We start from the raw sequence: 17,294 nt of genomic DNA on the forward strand, positions 1-17,294 counted from the left end.
TACATTAGTTGTATTCCTAGTGTCTAGATATTTTGAACATTGAGAATTATGTGAGCAATTTTGCAGATATGTCAACAAGTCAAGTCAGAAGTCTTACATACAAACAAATACTCAGATTTCCAGATTTCTTTCAGTTAACACGACGTATTCTTCCATAGGCAAACTAAATCACTTCCAGATAATAAATACCTTACTAATGACTTGTCTTGAAAGGAAACATCTTAAAATTTTAAAATGCTAGTCTCAGTGTCTTAAAAGGCAGTAGCCAGGTAGACAAAACACACATAATGAGGTCAACAAAAACAACAACACAAACAACACTTTCTATTTATATGGGATCTTTCATCTCAGCACTTCAAAAGACATTTTACAAACCAATTAATACTTATAATTAAACCCTGGAAAGATACGTGTCAAGTATCAGCCAACTTATTAAAAATCTAAGCAAACAGAAATTAAGTGCATTAACAATAAGATCAAAGATTCAGTATAATGCACGGAAAATGCAGATCAGGAGTAAAATTTTATTGTAAAAACTGGTTAGTTGTCCGAATTCAAACATGTATGCAGAAATTGGTCTTTTTTACCAATTAGGTAGCAATCTACAAATTCCCTGGTGGGGCATACGATACGCTTTCATGTGTGCTAAGTCACTTCCGTCGTGTCTGACACTCTGTAGCCCGCCAGGCTCCTCTGTCCATGGGATTCTCCAGGCAAGAATACTAGAGTGGATTGCCATTTCCTCCTCCAGGGGATCTTCCCAATTCAGGGATCAACCGGCATCTCTTCATTTCTATCACTGACAGGTGGATTCTTTACAACCAGCAGCACCTGGGAAGTCCACGATATTAGCCAAGCCCAGAGGGCATAGCCAGCACCAGCAACTTGTGACCAGCAGTACTCCCCTCTGTGGCCTTCTGAAGTTGGCTTTAGTGATGTTCAATAATTCAATTTCAAAAATTTAGACACATTAGCAGAAAGAAAAGTGGCTTTTCTTTGTACCTATTTTGTATGATATGATAAATCCTGATTTATATAATATAGATGGGACACTTTCTGCATCTAGGCAGGTCCTAGAGAATATATATATACGTGCGTGTATGTGTTCTGCGTTTCACATGTAGATTTTGAACATGCGGATTTCAATCCAGACCACCACAATAATGGGAATATGAAAAAATAATTTTCATATTTTTCTTCCTCTAAAAAATGTTAACCATCACCTGATCCCTCTTCGGGTTGGACTAACTTCAAGAACACTGAATACAGGTCACCGTGACAAATATAATTAATGAAAAGTTTTGAAGTATTGCAGGAACTACCAAAATGTGACAGAGATATGAAGTGAGTAAATGCTATAGGAAAAATGGTGTTGCTGCTCGTGCTTAATGCAGAGTTGCCACAAACATTCCATTTGTGAAAAAACAGACCCCAAAGAAACAGCACTTTGAAACACAATAAAACCAGGTATGCCTGCATTTCTGGGTGTTTTAATATGTAAATCAACACACAACACAATACAGGTGCGAACTGTGTCTATGAAAATGTTTGTACATTTCTATGCTACTCATATTGGTGGTGGTTTAGTTACTAAGTTGTGTTTTCCTGTTGTGACCTCATGGGCTGTAGCCTGCCAGACTCCCCTGACCATGGGATTCTCCAGGCAAGAATACTGGAGTGGGTTGCCATTTCATTCTCCAGGGGATTTTCCCAACTTGGGAACTGAACCTGGGTCTCCTGCATTGCAAGCAGTTTCTTTACTGAGTCACCAGGGAAGCCCATGCTATAAATATCAGCTATACTGAAACTGATGCATCTGTGTAAACTGGGATATTTGTAGACTTTGGGTAAATGGCCAAGATATGGCAGGGACACTAAGGGCTGCTCAGGGCCACAGGAATGCAACTTCAACAATCCAGCGAGGAGAGGTAAGTACAGAACAACTCAAATAAAGTCCAGACCAGGCTATCTCTACTGTTCACTTATCAAAACTATCATCTGAAAGTCTTTCCCAGGTCACCAATGGGTTTTACAAAGTGCCGATGGAGAGTGCCACCAGTGTCACTCAAATTTACATGCCTGAAACCAAAGACATTCAGAGAAATTCTTCACAGAGCTCTTGCTCAAATGCAATGCTGAGAAAAGAGGTCTCTTTGGGCCTGAGACTCTGCATTTCTGAAGGCTCCCAGGTGTTGTAGGTGCTGTGGCCCTGGCAACACAGTCTGAGTTGCAAGGAATTAGGAAGTTGGGACAATCTGGGAGTGAGGGGAGGGTTTGCTGAGGGTATGTTATGTAGAAAGGAGAAAGGGTAGGAAACTAATATTTTTGCACATTATAGCAAGGTCTAGTAAGCATCGGTAAAAATGTATTATTCAAGTAATAGCTCCGAGCGAGAAAAAAATAACAGACCAAAATCAATCTACCTCTAGAGCTGGAAAACACTTTAAAATGGCCCAGTACTTTCTAAAATGATCAAATCAACCACAAAATCATCTAAATGAAAAATGCAGCCCGTGTTCAGAATCTACTCAGGAAGTCTACGGTGCTATTTACCTCATTGTGGTTCTTTATTTTTACTTGCTATTTCTTCTATGAATTAGAAACCAGCATAATACCTATTAATTTTTCCCATTTACTTCTGGAAATAGGGACAGCAGAGAAAATGAGAGAAAGAGAATTAAAGCCCCAGTTGTGCTAGGCTGGCTCACTCCCACATCCCCCGCCCCCCCCCAACTCTCAATCAAATCCAACACCAAAGGGGTGTCCTGGAGTGATGGGGGCTGGGACAGGTGAGCATGAGGGGAAACCTGGGATATACACAGGCAGAGTGAAATAACTTCATGAACACACTGCCCGAGTGTCATCTCCAAACACAGAAATGAAGCTAACAGTGATACTCACAGTGGACACAGATCAAAAGTCACGTTATTACAGTTTTTAATTCACTCTCCAGACTCAATTTTCCTACATATACTTTAGAAGCTCGGATAGACCTACGGTTCAGGGATTTCAAGATGGAAGAATGCACGTAGTTGTATTGCAGTTTCTTAGATAATTCATATTTTATGGCTTTTGGGGGAACTTAAGATGGGTAAATTAACAGAAATATATATACAACAGGAAATATGGTGGACACAATGTCTGCAAGCAAGCAAACCTCACTTCCTTCCCAACCTATGAGCCAGTTTTTGCTGTGTGACTGACTGAGGCTTCTCCCTGCATATCATTTGGGCGTTAAATTGAATACTCTTTCGCGTCACAAGGGTATCATTCATTAAATTACAGCTCCAGTCCACTAGATGGGTGTGTGGTGGGAAGAGTTTTAAAGAGCAGTTAAATACCAAGTATTTAACATGAGAGGTAATAGGTTATTTACGCAGTTGTGCTGTGTGTGTGTGTTTTGGTTACTGGTTGTTCACAACTATGTGTTACTCATTCATTTTCCCAGCGGGGAGGCTCTCAGTACACTCTGTGTGCCCTGAAAAATACAATTTTGTGGGGGAACAGAGATGAAAATAAGATGCTCTCTGATCTTTAAGAAGCCTTAGGGATCTGTGAGATACAGACCCCAAATTACAAAGCATGTCAAAGATGGCATCAATTAACGGTGGTAAAACCAGATAACGTAACACTTACCAACTTAGCCATTTTCACGTGGAGAGTTTAGTGTTAAGCACACTCACTTTGTTGTCCCTCCCGAATATTTTCCCCCTTGTAAAACTGAACCTAACTCTGTATGCATCATACAACAACCACCAATTCCCCTCGCTCAGGTCATGGCAACCACCATCCGATTTTCTATCTTTATGGATCTGAGTACTCTAGGAAATCTCAAGTAAGTGAAATCCTACAGTACTGGTTCCTTTTCTGTCTGCCTTATCATCATTTCACCTGATTTCCTGAGATCGGGATGTTCTTCCTTTTTCAGGCTGAATGTTTCACTGTGAGGATACACCACATTTGTTTATCCATTCGCCTGTCACTTTCTTTAGACAGACACTGAGGAAGAATTGAGTGTCTTGCAGAAGCAGACGCGCTAGAGTCAGCTCAGAAAATGAGGAGCCGTTCACCGGGCAGGTGCCGAGGGGAAGGGTCTCTGAGATAGAGGGCTGCATGTGCAGTGGGGGCTGGGAGGACACCAAGCTTCGGGAGAGCCCACAGACGACCAGGAGTATGTGAACATTAGAACCTGAAGCTCGAGGGGCAGGCGGGGCCAAGGTAGGCAGGGAAGAGGTTCCTACCACCTTGTCGACTCTCACTAAGTCTCCTTTCCAAGAGCCTGCCCTGGTTCCCACCGACAGACTGATCGAATCTTCATGCACATAGATGAAAAGACTGCCTCCCGACATACCTCTCAGGAATCCCACAGCAGATGCGGGGCTAAATGTTCACAGGTAAACTATTATAGAAGGAAGTGGCTGAAACAAACCTTTTCTCTTGATTTAATGAGTGCTGTCAGGTGCTTCAATACCAGAGGCCCATCTAGGCTGTACGAGAAGTTCACATTGTCAAAGATGATTACACCTTCATGGGGCCAGGAGGGCAGCGGGCGTTTCTGGGATTCCCAGGGCGCTTCTTTTTCCAGATCTGTATACTCGATCACCCTTTCTACTGAAATCATCTGAAACATAGGACAACACACGAGTTAGGAACAGAGGGTCTTCGTAATGGATGTCAGATTATAAATGAAAATTCTACTTTTGTATCTTTATATCTGCATTTCCATAGTTAAGAATATCTCAGGTCTTAGCATCTACAAAAGACAGAAGCACTACATCTACAAAAGACAGAAGTGCTAATTTAAAGAGCATACTGATGATGGGTGACTTTTCATTGTCTCGTAACACGTTTATTATGGCTACCATGTTCAACATTATATCAAGACTGAATGACCTAGAGAAATTAAATACTCTAAGTGACCCAATTTTCATATATAAATTTTTTAAAATAGAAAACCTTGTCAATGAAAACAGTATGTGTGGATAGAAATCATTATTATTAATATTTTGCTATAGAAGGATCATCTGTTGTAGATGAGTAGAACTGGAAGGTCATTACACCTCATTTTAATAATTAGCTACTTTCTATTCTATTAGAGACTGAAATAGACAAATTTCAGTTGCATCATTTTTCTCTCTTTAGGAGAAAATGAAAATATTCAAAAAAGGAAGCAATTTAAGTATTGGCTAAGGCCTCCTAAACAAACATAACTTGACACCTTTGATAGTACTTTCCAAAAGAAGGACCATCAGTAAGTTCAGGCATTCAACACATACAAGGAGACATTCTAAAATGGAGATGGTGGGGAATAATTAAATTAATTGAACAAATAAACCTCAAAATACTAAATTCTTAAACTATTAAATAACAAATGTAAACAAGCCTCTAAGAAATAAGCTGTATCTTCTGCAGGATGTCAGAAACTCCCTCCTACAGAGGCATGTATTAAATTTGAAGACAGCTTGTGATGAATATAAAACCAGCTGACGTGGCATACATAAGACTGAGAAAAGATGTGTTTATTTTATTTTAAATAAATGTTAAACAGATGCTGGAAGAATCTAATAAACCCTGTTAGCTATGATGTAAAAAACAGTTTTAAGAGTTTTTTTTACATAATAATTCCTTTATGTCATTTAACGTTAAGGAAAAGGCTAAAAGGTAACATCACCATATTTTCAACTTCGGCACTTTGCCTGACGCACCACTGGAACATCCCCATGAGCGTGAGGGCGTAGGACAGCGCCAGGCCAACCTGCCCAGCATCCAAAGCTAAATGAGGAAGAAGAAAGGAAACATTTCAATCCCATTGTTAACCCTGAGCTGGGCTCCTTCCATCACTGTGCCTAGACTTCTCTATAATATTTAAATCACTGGCACATAGACAGTGTTACTTATACTTTTACTAAGTGTTGATAGAGAGCATGAAAGAAAAGTGAAAAAAAAAAAACCACTATGAACATAGAAAACTATTAAAAGAGCTTATTAATCCTGCCTGACAGGGTTGATATACTCTTGACAGTTATGATGTAGGGAAGGAAACACGTTATCATGCAGACTTTCGTCACTATGGTTTCAAGGATCATCATGTAATTTCACTTTCTACGTGCAACGCAGCCACAGTTGGAAACCACGAAAAAACAAGTCAATTGGTTCTAAGAGCCAGTGCTTTTAAATCCAAAATACTGCTCTTGTTGTTCCATTATTTAAACCAGTGATTCAGTGTTGTTACTATGGAATAGTAATTCACAATAGGGACAGTGAATGCATGCCACGCACACCCACACCAGCCCCTCATCTGGTACCCACACAGCAGTGAGGATGGCTTTCTTCCCTGCAGAGAATGTTTCTCACTGCAGTACACCAGGCATCTATAGCCAAGAGATCTAAGCAGTCCTAAAGCCACAAGCTGGACAAAAAGCTTAACAGCAAACTTGTTCCTCTCTTCCCAAGCTAAAATGCTAGCAGTAAAGTTCAGAAGGTCAGTTGCTAGGCTGACTTCATCCCACTGAAGACAGATTAAAGGGATCAAAGAACACATCAAGAAGTCTCACCAAAAGCCTCATCAAGACACAAGTGACTCCTCTACAGGGGCCACACTGCAGTATCACATGGTGCAAACACTTTAACACAATTCATTAGAACGAAACCGTATATTAGACAAAGGGACAATAAGGTAAATTAATAACTGCAAATGAAGCTGTAACTGTAATCAAACTACAGTGATGCACTTACTTTTTGCCAGAATCAGGGACCCAAAGGCAACAACAATGACAAACACAGCACAGATGGCATCCAGACGCACAGCGAACCATCGGGACGTCGTCAGAAACAAGAACCAAGCCTCTGGGTGTGAGGACAGAAATAAGCAGAATGAATAACCAGAGATATCATGTAGGCTGCTTTGAATTGGGATGGGGTCTTCTGTGCAGGTGAACTGCAGAAGATTTTTACACAGGTTAGGACAGCAAAGTTATAGGCTCAAGCACCTTGAGGATTGCAACAAGCTAGCTTCTGACATGACAACGTATGGGAACACAGGAATCACTCCAGGAGCCTTGTGGGAAGCAGGCACTGGAAACTTCAAGCCACAGGTTATAAAGAGAAATATGATCCTAATAATTAACATACAAAAATGGCCCCATCATTGTGTGTCTTATGGTACTGGGCTCCAAGTGAGGCTTATCCTCTCACAAAGTTGACTGTTCCCAAGTCTATGCTGGCACAGAGCGTACCTGGCACTGTTTCCAGCACCATCTGCACTTACTTAGGGCCCCACATAGTGTTAATTCTTAGGAACCAGTATTTGAAGGACCATCAGATAACAGTATCTGCATGTGGCTTTCCAAATGTCATTTCATCAGTTGGACCAGGAGTTTACTAATGTAGAGGAAATTCTGGATGCCCTATCTAATAATGGAGAAATTATTTTCCTTAAGGCTCGTAAAGGATGAGATGCTTAGACAGCATCACCGACTCAAAGGACATGAGTTTGAGCAAACTCCTGGAGACAGTGGAGGACAGCGAAGCCTAGTGTGCTGCAGTCGATGGGGTCGCAAAGAGTCGGACACGAATGACCAAATATAGCATGCTCTGAAAAGAGTCCACAAACTAACAGCCTGTGGGCCAAGAATGGACACAGCTTGCTTTTCTAAATAAAGTTTTATTCAGAGATGGTCACAGCAATTTGTTGATGTATTCTTTTTGCCTGCCTTAGTGCTATAATAGCAAAAATGAGTAGTTGCAACAGAGACTGTGTGTTTTTTAAGTTTGTAGACATCCTTCTTAAAGGGCCAAAGGCACAGGATGTGGTGACAGTTGGACAATTCAAGGCAGTAGGAGGAGGAAAAGCAGGGGGTAACAGGGAAGAGGGGAGCACACACAGAGTGCTGAGAGGAAGGGCTGGGGGAGGCAGCTTTACAGAGTGAGAGGAAAAGCGGCATAGAGAGCGGTGCGGGCCAGTAAGGCCACCTGAGAGGGAGGTCAGGCCTCAGAAGGCAGCATATCCCATCCTTCGAAATCATTTCCAGAATTCTACAGACCTGAGTGCAAGTCCTGGTGTGAGTCGAACAGTTCCTGAAACCTCTGTTCAGCTTTGTAGGCCCGGATGGTCCAGAGGCCTTGGAGAGAAGACGATAAGTGGGAAAACACCGGGCTCCGAGCTGGGGAAGCAGAGACAGACACACGACAGAGAAAATCAGGGAGGCTGGATGCGAGGAAGTCAACTGTTTCCTGTGCTTGGCCGGTCATTTACCTTCTGAAGGGGCACACCCAGGGCTTCTTGGTGACTGCCTGGCAAAGTACCTACTGTGTCCCTCAAATCACTTCTCATTCCAAGCTTCACTTTCACGACCCACATATAACAGATTCCCTTCAAAGTCATCTTTGACCAAATTTAATTTGGACCTGTATTTAGATAACGCATTTCTGTACTAACTCATTCATCAAGGTCCCCCTCAATCTTGCCTCCCTCCCTACTCTTGTCTGCCATCCCTCCAGTTAGAAGTCATAATTCACTAATTTCTGATTATCATTTTTAAACGTAATCCTCCATAAGAGTCCTCACCGCACTGAATTTTTATGAGCTTTGTGTTGTTACCACCATAACATTAGAAACTTAAGGGCTGGCAGAGGGAAGGGGTGAGACAAGTGAGGAGACTGGACAGTCTGCCGTCTCGCAGCATCATCCCTGCACCTGCACTAGGAGTCTCTGGGCAAGTCACAGAGAACCTGGTGCTATACTGCCCTTGTGACCACAGGACCCGTGAATTAAGGCATATTCCACTCTGGAAAACTGATTGATGTTCTTATAATTGCCCTGCTGGACACCCAGGGAATTTGGAGGTCACTGTGGCATGTCACACTCAAATCACCCTTGCAGATTCTGACATGGCCTCAGTGGCCATTCGCTTTTGAGTGATTTCATGTGGGCTTTGGGCCTGCTGTCACATGACTGGTCATTCATTTCCTGCCATCTTCTCTAAGAGCACACTGACCACAAGCAGCAGGGTGAGGATCCTGACCATCAGGGAACAGGTGGGCTGCAGGCTGCTGGGCAGTGAGGACCCCCTACGGTTCTCATTTCGATTGTGAATACGGCTGTAAGCTGTTGTTTTCATAGGAAGACTATAACCTGTGACCTCTGTCAGGGATGAGTTGTATTAATATCCCGCGTTGTATTAGTATCAGCAGGACATCACTTTGTTATCTGTGCATCTCTTGAAAAAGATTATTACTTGTAACATGATGCACTATTTTCCTTTTTAGAAAAATGATGCAATATTTTCCTTCTACTGAGTGGCTGCTCTATGTCACGAGGTATGTGATGAGCAAGACAAAATCGGTCCCGATCCTCATGGTGCGTACATTCGTTCTCCTTGTGTTATAATGCAAGGCTGAAACTGACACACTACCAGCTCCATGTGCCTTAAGGACCACACTGACTCATAAGGCCCCTAATATGCAATTACCAAATGTAGCCTTGGTGAGCAATTCCAGGACAGAATCTGCAGGATTTCTGGGTTCTAGTTAATTATCATAAGTCGAAGTCAGTCTGCACTGACATCCCAACTTGAGAGCCCCGGTACTCACTTGTAGATTCTAGGCGTTTGACATCTCGCGATGTTTCTAAGAAATATCTCCGGAGGACAAAGAAAACAATGCCAAGGGGAACCAGGGGTATGGCGATCCAAGGAATCACCGCCACTGCCACGCCCACCACACCAATCACTTGTAGAAATGTCTGAAAGGGAAAATATAAATACAAGGGCCTGTTTATCCAGCATTCTACTAAAAAATAAAATTTAATGGGTTGTTTTGTTAGGATTAAACTCCTTTTCCTCAAAGGATATGTTGGAAAAAGGTGGTCCTCGTGGTGCTTACTGTACACTTTCCGTGTGTAAAACACTGGGCTAAGTACGAAAGTTTCTAGGTATAAGCTCTTTTGATCAACTACGTAGCCAAGCGCAGGCAGTACCATTTGGAAAAGATGAGAATATCTGAGGCTCACAAACAAAAACTATCGTAAGACAGTCAGCTGTCATCCTATCACAGATGACGAAAACAGAAACCTCAGCTATACATGGAGAGATAAAGAAGTGGTTGGTTACAAAATCTGAGTTCAGAAAAGGAAGAAACATTCAATATTGACCTCTGAAAGCTGGAATTCTTCTTTCTTGGTTTTCTGTCCGATGTGACTGTTTAGGAGTGCTGACTGCACATAGGTCTGTACATTCAAAGCATCACATGTATTAACTCATTATTTATCACAGTAACCCTACTGAGTAACAGCAGTCTCTCATTTTATAGATGGAGAGCAAAACTAACTTGATGTTGAATGCAAAGCATAAGTCACAGAGCCAGGGGGAGTCTTGGCGTGAGTGACTGTGATAACTTTAATCTTCCCCCAAACCTACAGCCAACTTTCTTTCATTATGCTAAAGATTCAAAGTGTTCATTTCAAACAACTATTTGATCCAGTTTTTCACCTGAAAGAATATGGTCATTGTGGACAAGAAGGAGTGATTCTTTTCTTTGCAGCTAATGATAACCTACACCCGGAAAGCAAAATCCATTACCCGGGTACTGTGCCATCTCAGACAGAGTTTGGGGCTAACCTTCTCAAATACTACCAAGAAGGGTAAGACATTCCAACACTCTTAATCTGAGCAAAAACTGAGATATATCAACATAAAAACATGGTGATGGGAATTAAACGAAATAATGTTTATAAAGTGCTTACCATTTCATATATAACAAATATAAATTCTAACTTCCTTCATTCTGTTCTAGATGCAAGGAACCAGGAGAGGGAGGGATAGTGTGTTAATAGATTAATGGGCCCAAAGAATCTTGATAATCCCATGAAGCCGGACCCTGTGAGAAAATTCATTGTAAGGACAGGAACCACTTCGTACTAACCAAGGACCTATCACAGCGCTTGCAAAGCATTTCCTAAATGGAATGATGACTGTGGCTTTTCTCTGGCCACAGAGAATATCGAACGTGAGGTCTATTTTGTTTAAAGAGGCACATTTCTAATAATATGACGAATAAACCTCATGCCTACTATAATTTCTGTCCTCTCTGTATTTCCAACTATAGGCCTTCCCAAGACTGTTAACCTTAGGGAAATGGAGGCAAGCCAACATTTTTTTTTTTGGAGACATAACGTTACTCATTCCATGTCCTCTCTCCTTCAAGCTTTTGTGTGAAGACTTAACTGTTGTAAAACTGTTAAGCATTTATGGGAGACCAAGGAACAATAGACTGGTGCCAAATAGGAAAAGAAGTACGTAGAAGCTGCATGTTGTCTCCCTGCTTATTTAACTTATATGCAGAGTACATCATGAGAAATGCTGGACTGGAAGAAACACAAGCTGGAATCAAGATCGCTGGGAGAAATATCAATAACCTCAGATACGCAGATGCCACCACCCTTATGGCAGAAAGTGAAGAGGAACTAAAAAGCCTCTTGAGGAAAGTGAAAGAGGAGAGTGAAAAAGCTGGCTTAAAGCTCAACATTCAGAAAACGAAGATCATGGCATCCGGTCCCATTACTTCATGGGAAATAGATGGGGAAATAGTGGAAACAGTGTCAGACTTTATTTTTGGGGGCTCCAAAATCACTGCAGATGCTGACTGCAGCCATGAAATTAAAAGACACTTACTCCTTGGAAGAAAAGCTATGACCAACCTAGATAGCATATTCAAAAGCAGAGACATTACTTTGCCGACTAAGGCCTGACTAGTCAAGGCTATTGGTGTTCTTTGGAAGGAATGATGCTAAACCTGATACTCCAGTACTTTGGCCACCTCATGCGAAGAGTTGACTCATTGGAAAAGCTTTGATGCTGGGAGGGATTGGGGGCAGGAGGAGAAGGGGACGACGGAGGATGAGATGGCTGGATGGCATCACTGACTCGATGGACATGAGTTTGAGTGAACTCCGGGAGTTGGTGATGGACAGGGAGACCTGGCGTCCTGCGATTCATGGGGTCGCAAAGAGTCAGACACGACTGAGCGACTGAACTTAACTGAAGGGGAAAAGTGGTGCGCTTATGAATCAAAATGAGTGATATTTTCTATTCTATGCAGTATGAATTGGTAGTTGAGATTAAGGAAAAAAGCTAGTATTTGCAATCTTGTGAATCCCCGGAAATTCAACGGTGTCCACCCCCAGGTCAGCCTTCTTGGAACAAGCAGCCTGGTTAGGACATCAAGATGACTAAAACTGAGGATCCTGTCACTACCACCTGTGGAAGGGAAATCTGTTGAGCACCTCTAAACGGATGCCGTCTCTGGACAGCAGCTGTTTCTGACAAAAACACAGTGGCATCTAAGTAAATTGTTAACTAAGTACACAAACACAGGAGAGAAAGGGAAAAAAAGTAATGCTTTCTGAAAAATGTTAATGGCTTTATGCAAAAAACATTCAAAAAATGTGAAAACTAAAATAACTACTTTATTCCTAGTGCACATGGTAAATTTTCTCATTTCACTGAAGAAATTCCACCATTTCCTAGATTCAGTTGACAACCAAGGAAGTGCTGGTGACTACCTCACCCTCAAATTATCAATAGATAATTCATAAGGCTTGCAATGGGTGCCACCGCTCCAGTATTTTACAAGCATTATATAATTTCATTATCATATCAAATCTGAATAGGAGATTCCTGTTTTAAAAATTCAGTGAGGTTTAGTAATTTGCTCAAAGTCAGAGAATTCATTGATTTTGACTCCAAGCCTGTCCTTTAAATTTCTGCCTGCTATGGTATCCCACATACATATAAAATTCATAATAAGAAAGTTAAGATCTAAATATCTTCCCCTTTTATATTTTCCCCTGTTTATCTGAATTTTCCATTTCTGTTGAATTTCTTAGGGTTATATGGGTCTCTTCCATGCAGGTACCAGTCAATGTTTACTAGTTAATTAGGGCATCAGAGCCTGCTCACCTCAAACAGCAGACAGATCAGGAAAAGGTCTTAAAGAAATGAATGCTACACATTTTAATAAATACTGTTTAACAGACACTTACATATTTTAATAAATACTGTTTAAATAATAAATGTTTCATAAGCATAAAAAACAACCCAATTTAATTGTCATAAATACATAAACCCCAAGAACACAAAATGAGACTATGTTTTCTAAGTTCAATATATACATTTGGGTTAAAGTTTCCCCAGGAATTCTCTATGCCTACAATTAACACTATATTCTAATATTGCAGATATAACATATTCCTTTCACAAGCACAGTTTTAAATATGAGGGCCTGTTTGCCTGTTTAGCATTTAAATTCCAAATTGCTTACAGTCCTGTAGGAATTCCTAGGTATCTACCCACATTTTACTTTCAACTTAATTCCACAGGATTCTATTCCTGCTAGTCTTTGTGAAGCTTGTGCCAAAGAACATGTTTTCTATAAACAGCAGTAAAAATGTATTCTTCTTATTTTATGCAAATAAATATGCCATCCATACTTTTGGCTCACTACATGCTTATTTGAACTCTCTCTCGCTCATGCTCATATTAGGCACAATGTGAAATATGTATTTAATCATAAAGTCCCTTAATAAGTAGACATTACTTTTATTATCTGTGTACAATAATAAAAAAAAAAATCAGGATCATTATAACGGCTAACACCTCAGAAGACTCTCAAACCTTTGAATTTTCCTGTCAGATTCTTAAGAATTTTGTTCTAAGTTGTGATAAGTACAAATCATCCTACCTGCCTTAAACTTCTACTGATTTATAATGGAAGATATGACTCAAATGCCATAAACAAGATTCATCTCTTGGCACAAGTTTCTTTTGAGTTAGGGAAAGAAACAAATGCTGCCGAGTTTTGATCAATAAGGTGTCTGCTGACGTGGGTGTAGGAGTGATTCTATTTGTTCTGGAAACATATGAGATAAAAAAATCACCTTTCAATGAAATGACTATCTCACCATTGTGCTGCTAGGATAACACAAGATACTTGTTTTAAAATCTTGAACAGGCTGCACAAAACTCTCCAAGTACTAAGAAATAAAATGTAATTTCTATGAATCAATATTCAGTACCCTTCAAACACAAGATAAATATTAGTAAAGGGAAAAACGAGGAAAGCTCTTCAGTGTAAGGTCCTAAATCTAATACTGACCTACAGTTAATATTGAGTCTGCAGGTGTTAAGTGGGAGACGGTATCTTGAATGTTCATGGGAGTTTAGAGACCAGCTCTGGTTTGGTTCCAGACCCTTCGTTTATCACCTGTTTCTCTCGACCTCATCCAACCCAATTAATTCTGTTAAATCAGAAAATGATGGGAAGTTGGTGTGTCTTATCTGTATGATGAGATCCATACACACTCTAGTAGTAATTAACTTTTCTAAACGTGTGCTGTCCTTAGGATTCATTAACCATCCCTTTCATCCCTAATTTGACTGCCTCAGATCTTTTCTGAGGCATCCACCCTGGCTGCAAAACCTGTGTAATTCTTCAGTTAGCCCTTAATCTTGAGTCACAGCTAGCTCTTCTGAAGAATAAACGGTGAGATTTGGTTTACAGTTCCTGAACCAACACAACAGAAACCATTAGGAAAACACAGAGCACTTTTCCCTTCCTTTGTGTTCAGCAAATCTCAATGATCAATAGCTTCCTCTCTAACCTTTCCCAGGGTCTGAGCTTATTATGAAATTCAAGACACAGAATCCATCTAGTTGCTATTTTAAAAAGGGCCACCTTAACACAACTACTGAAGCCCACATGCCCTGAAGCCCGAGCTCCACAAAAAGAAAAACCACAACGGGAAATCTGCAAACTGCAATTAGAGAGTAGCCCCTGCTCATTGCAACCAGAGAACAGCCAGCACAGCAACGAAGACTCAGCACAGCTAAAAATAAAATAATTCAAAATCTGAGTCAGTTCTAATGAGGTGGATAAAACTAGAGCCTACTATACCGATAGAAGTAAGTCAGAAAGAGAGAGAGAAATATCATATACTAACGCATATATAGGGAATCTAGAAAAATGGTACTCTAGAAAAATGGTACTGAAGAATCTTTTGCAGGGCAGCAGTGGAGAAACAGACATGGAGTATAGACTTATGGACATGGGGAGAGGGAAGGAGAGGGTGAGACGTATGGAGAAAGTAACATGGAAACTTACGTTACCATATGTAAAACAGAGAAGACAACGAGAATTTGCTGTGTGTCTCACGGAACTCAAACAGGGGCTCTCTATCAACCTAGAGGGGTGGGATGGGGCGGGAGATGGGAGGAAGGTTCAAAAGGGAAGGGATATATGTATACCCATGGCTGATTCATGTGGGTTTGACAGAAAACAACAAAATTCTGTAAAGCAATTCTCCTTCATTTAAAAAATAAATTTATAAAAATAAATAAAATAATTAAAAAATTAAAAGGCACACCTTAAAAATAATCCACATAAAAGTGGAAATAAAATGTTGAACAAGGTACCTCATAAAAAAACTAAATAAAAGAAAGTTGGAGTATCTAACATGAAGTTAGGATAGACTGCTAGAAATAAAGCAAAACATTTCATAAGAATAAATGGTCAAAACAACAAAATTTTGTAAAGCAATTCTCCTTCAATTAAAAGATAAATAAATTTCAAAATTTATAAAGGGTCAATTTTATCCAATAGATTTTTTTCTAAATCCAAATTTACATGAGCCTAATAACATAGCTCAATAATGTGTAAGGCAAAATCTGACAAAGCTTAGTAGAAATACATAATGCCATACACATAGTAGGAGATTTAAACTTACCTACCTCAATAACTGAATAGGATAAACAAGTTAAAAAAATAAAAATCAATGGAGATATAAAATATTTTTAAAACATCATTAACAAATATGACCTAGGCAAGAAATATACAATAAGGTAGTCATTAGATGTTCTTTTCAATTATATATCCTATACTATAAAGCAAGTATCAACAAACTTTAACGGACAGAAAGAGTACAGAATATATTCTGACCTAAGTGGATTTAACAAAGAATCAGTAACAAAAAGGTAACTATTGTATCATTGATATTTGGAAGTTCAGTAACACATTGAAGTATCATCTAATTCAAAATTGCAATAAAATTATTCTGACATAAAATAAAAATCTACAGATATTAAAATTTGAAGGCTGTAACTAAGGCTGTGCTTAGATGCTGTGTATTTCCCTCTCTCCACACACAAAAAGACATTAGGCCCGGAGCGCTTCACGAGTAGATTGTGAAGAAAGTTTTACTAAATTCATCCAGGGAATTTGAGTCCAGCATTAGCATAATATAAAAACCAGACAAAAACATTAAAAGAAACAAAAATTATAATCAAAACTGTCTTAAGAACACTAAAGGACACACCAATAAACTGAATCTAACAACACAAAAAAGTAATGTTTCACAATCAAACTTGGCTAGGTAAGTCAGAAATCCACAGGGCTGGCTGTTACAAGCGATAGGCTGGAATTTTTGGGCAGGAGCCAATACTGTTCACATAGGCAGAATTTCTTTCTATTCACAGAAGCCGAAGCTCTTAAGCCCTTTCAACAGACTGAATTAGGCCCACCAAGACTATCTCAGATAGGATTCCTTACTTAAGTGAACTGATTATGCACTTTAATCATTTTTACATAATATCTACGCAGTAACAGCTTGACTACTTTTTGACTGAGTAACTGTGGAAAGCCGCCTGGCCCAACTGACACATAAACTGACCCTGGTAGCTACGTGGTTAGGATTCCAGGCTTCCACTGCCACGATCTGGGGTTCAATCCCGGGTCAGGGAACTGAGATTCCCACAAGCTTGAGGTAAGGCAAAAAATGAAAAAAAACAAAATACATTAACAAAAAGATACATTTCTCATGTATTTTTATGAGGTCTACATACCTTTGACACTAAAAACTGGCAAAACATTCCAAGAAAAGTATAAACCAATATAACTCATGAAGAAATGAAAATATTCTTGACAGAATATTAACAAATTGCATACAGTGATATGAAAAGAAAAAAATACGTTACACATTATGACCAGCTGTAGTTTATTTAAGCAATATAACGTTAATTTAACCTGCAAATATGACTTGGTATAATTTATCACATTTAAAAATTAGTGGTGAAAAAAAAATAAAATAAAATAAAATTAAAAAATTAATGGTGAATAATCATATGATTATCTCAACAAATTTAGAAAAAATACTGGCCAAATTTCAAGACCTAGTCTTGATTTTTAAAAATAGTAAAATTCTCAGGAATTTAGGAATTAAAGGAAGTATTCAATCTATCTAAAAA

General features: G+C 39.6%; 1 protein-coding gene across 2 annotated transcripts in view; it reads right to left on the reverse strand.

Moving 5' to 3' along the window:
* Nucleotides 1-17,294, reverse strand: part of LOC138446662 (ATP-binding cassette sub-family C member 4) — a 188,176-nt gene that overhangs the window by 25,522 nt on the left and 145,360 nt on the right. For both annotated transcript variants that reach the window (XM_069601880.1, XM_069601881.1), the window contains 5 exons: nt 9,592-9,742; nt 8,043-8,162; nt 6,736-6,846; nt 5,672-5,772; nt 4,430-4,621 (listed from right to left, as the gene is read on the reverse strand). In XM_069601880.1, the coding sequence (XP_069457981.1) occupies nt 4,430-4,621; nt 5,672-5,772; nt 6,736-6,846; nt 8,043-8,162; nt 9,592-9,742 (675 nt within the window). The remainder of the gene's footprint in view (nt 1-4,429; nt 4,622-5,671; nt 5,773-6,735; nt 6,847-8,042; nt 8,163-9,591; nt 9,743-17,294) is intronic.

Source organism: Ovis canadensis, chromosome 10 (genome assembly GCF_042477335.2).
Source record: "Ovis canadensis isolate MfBH-ARS-UI-01 breed Bighorn chromosome 10, ARS-UI_OviCan_v2, whole genome shotgun sequence".
NCBI classification, from domain to species: Eukaryota; Metazoa; Chordata; class Mammalia; order Artiodactyla; family Bovidae; genus Ovis; species Ovis canadensis.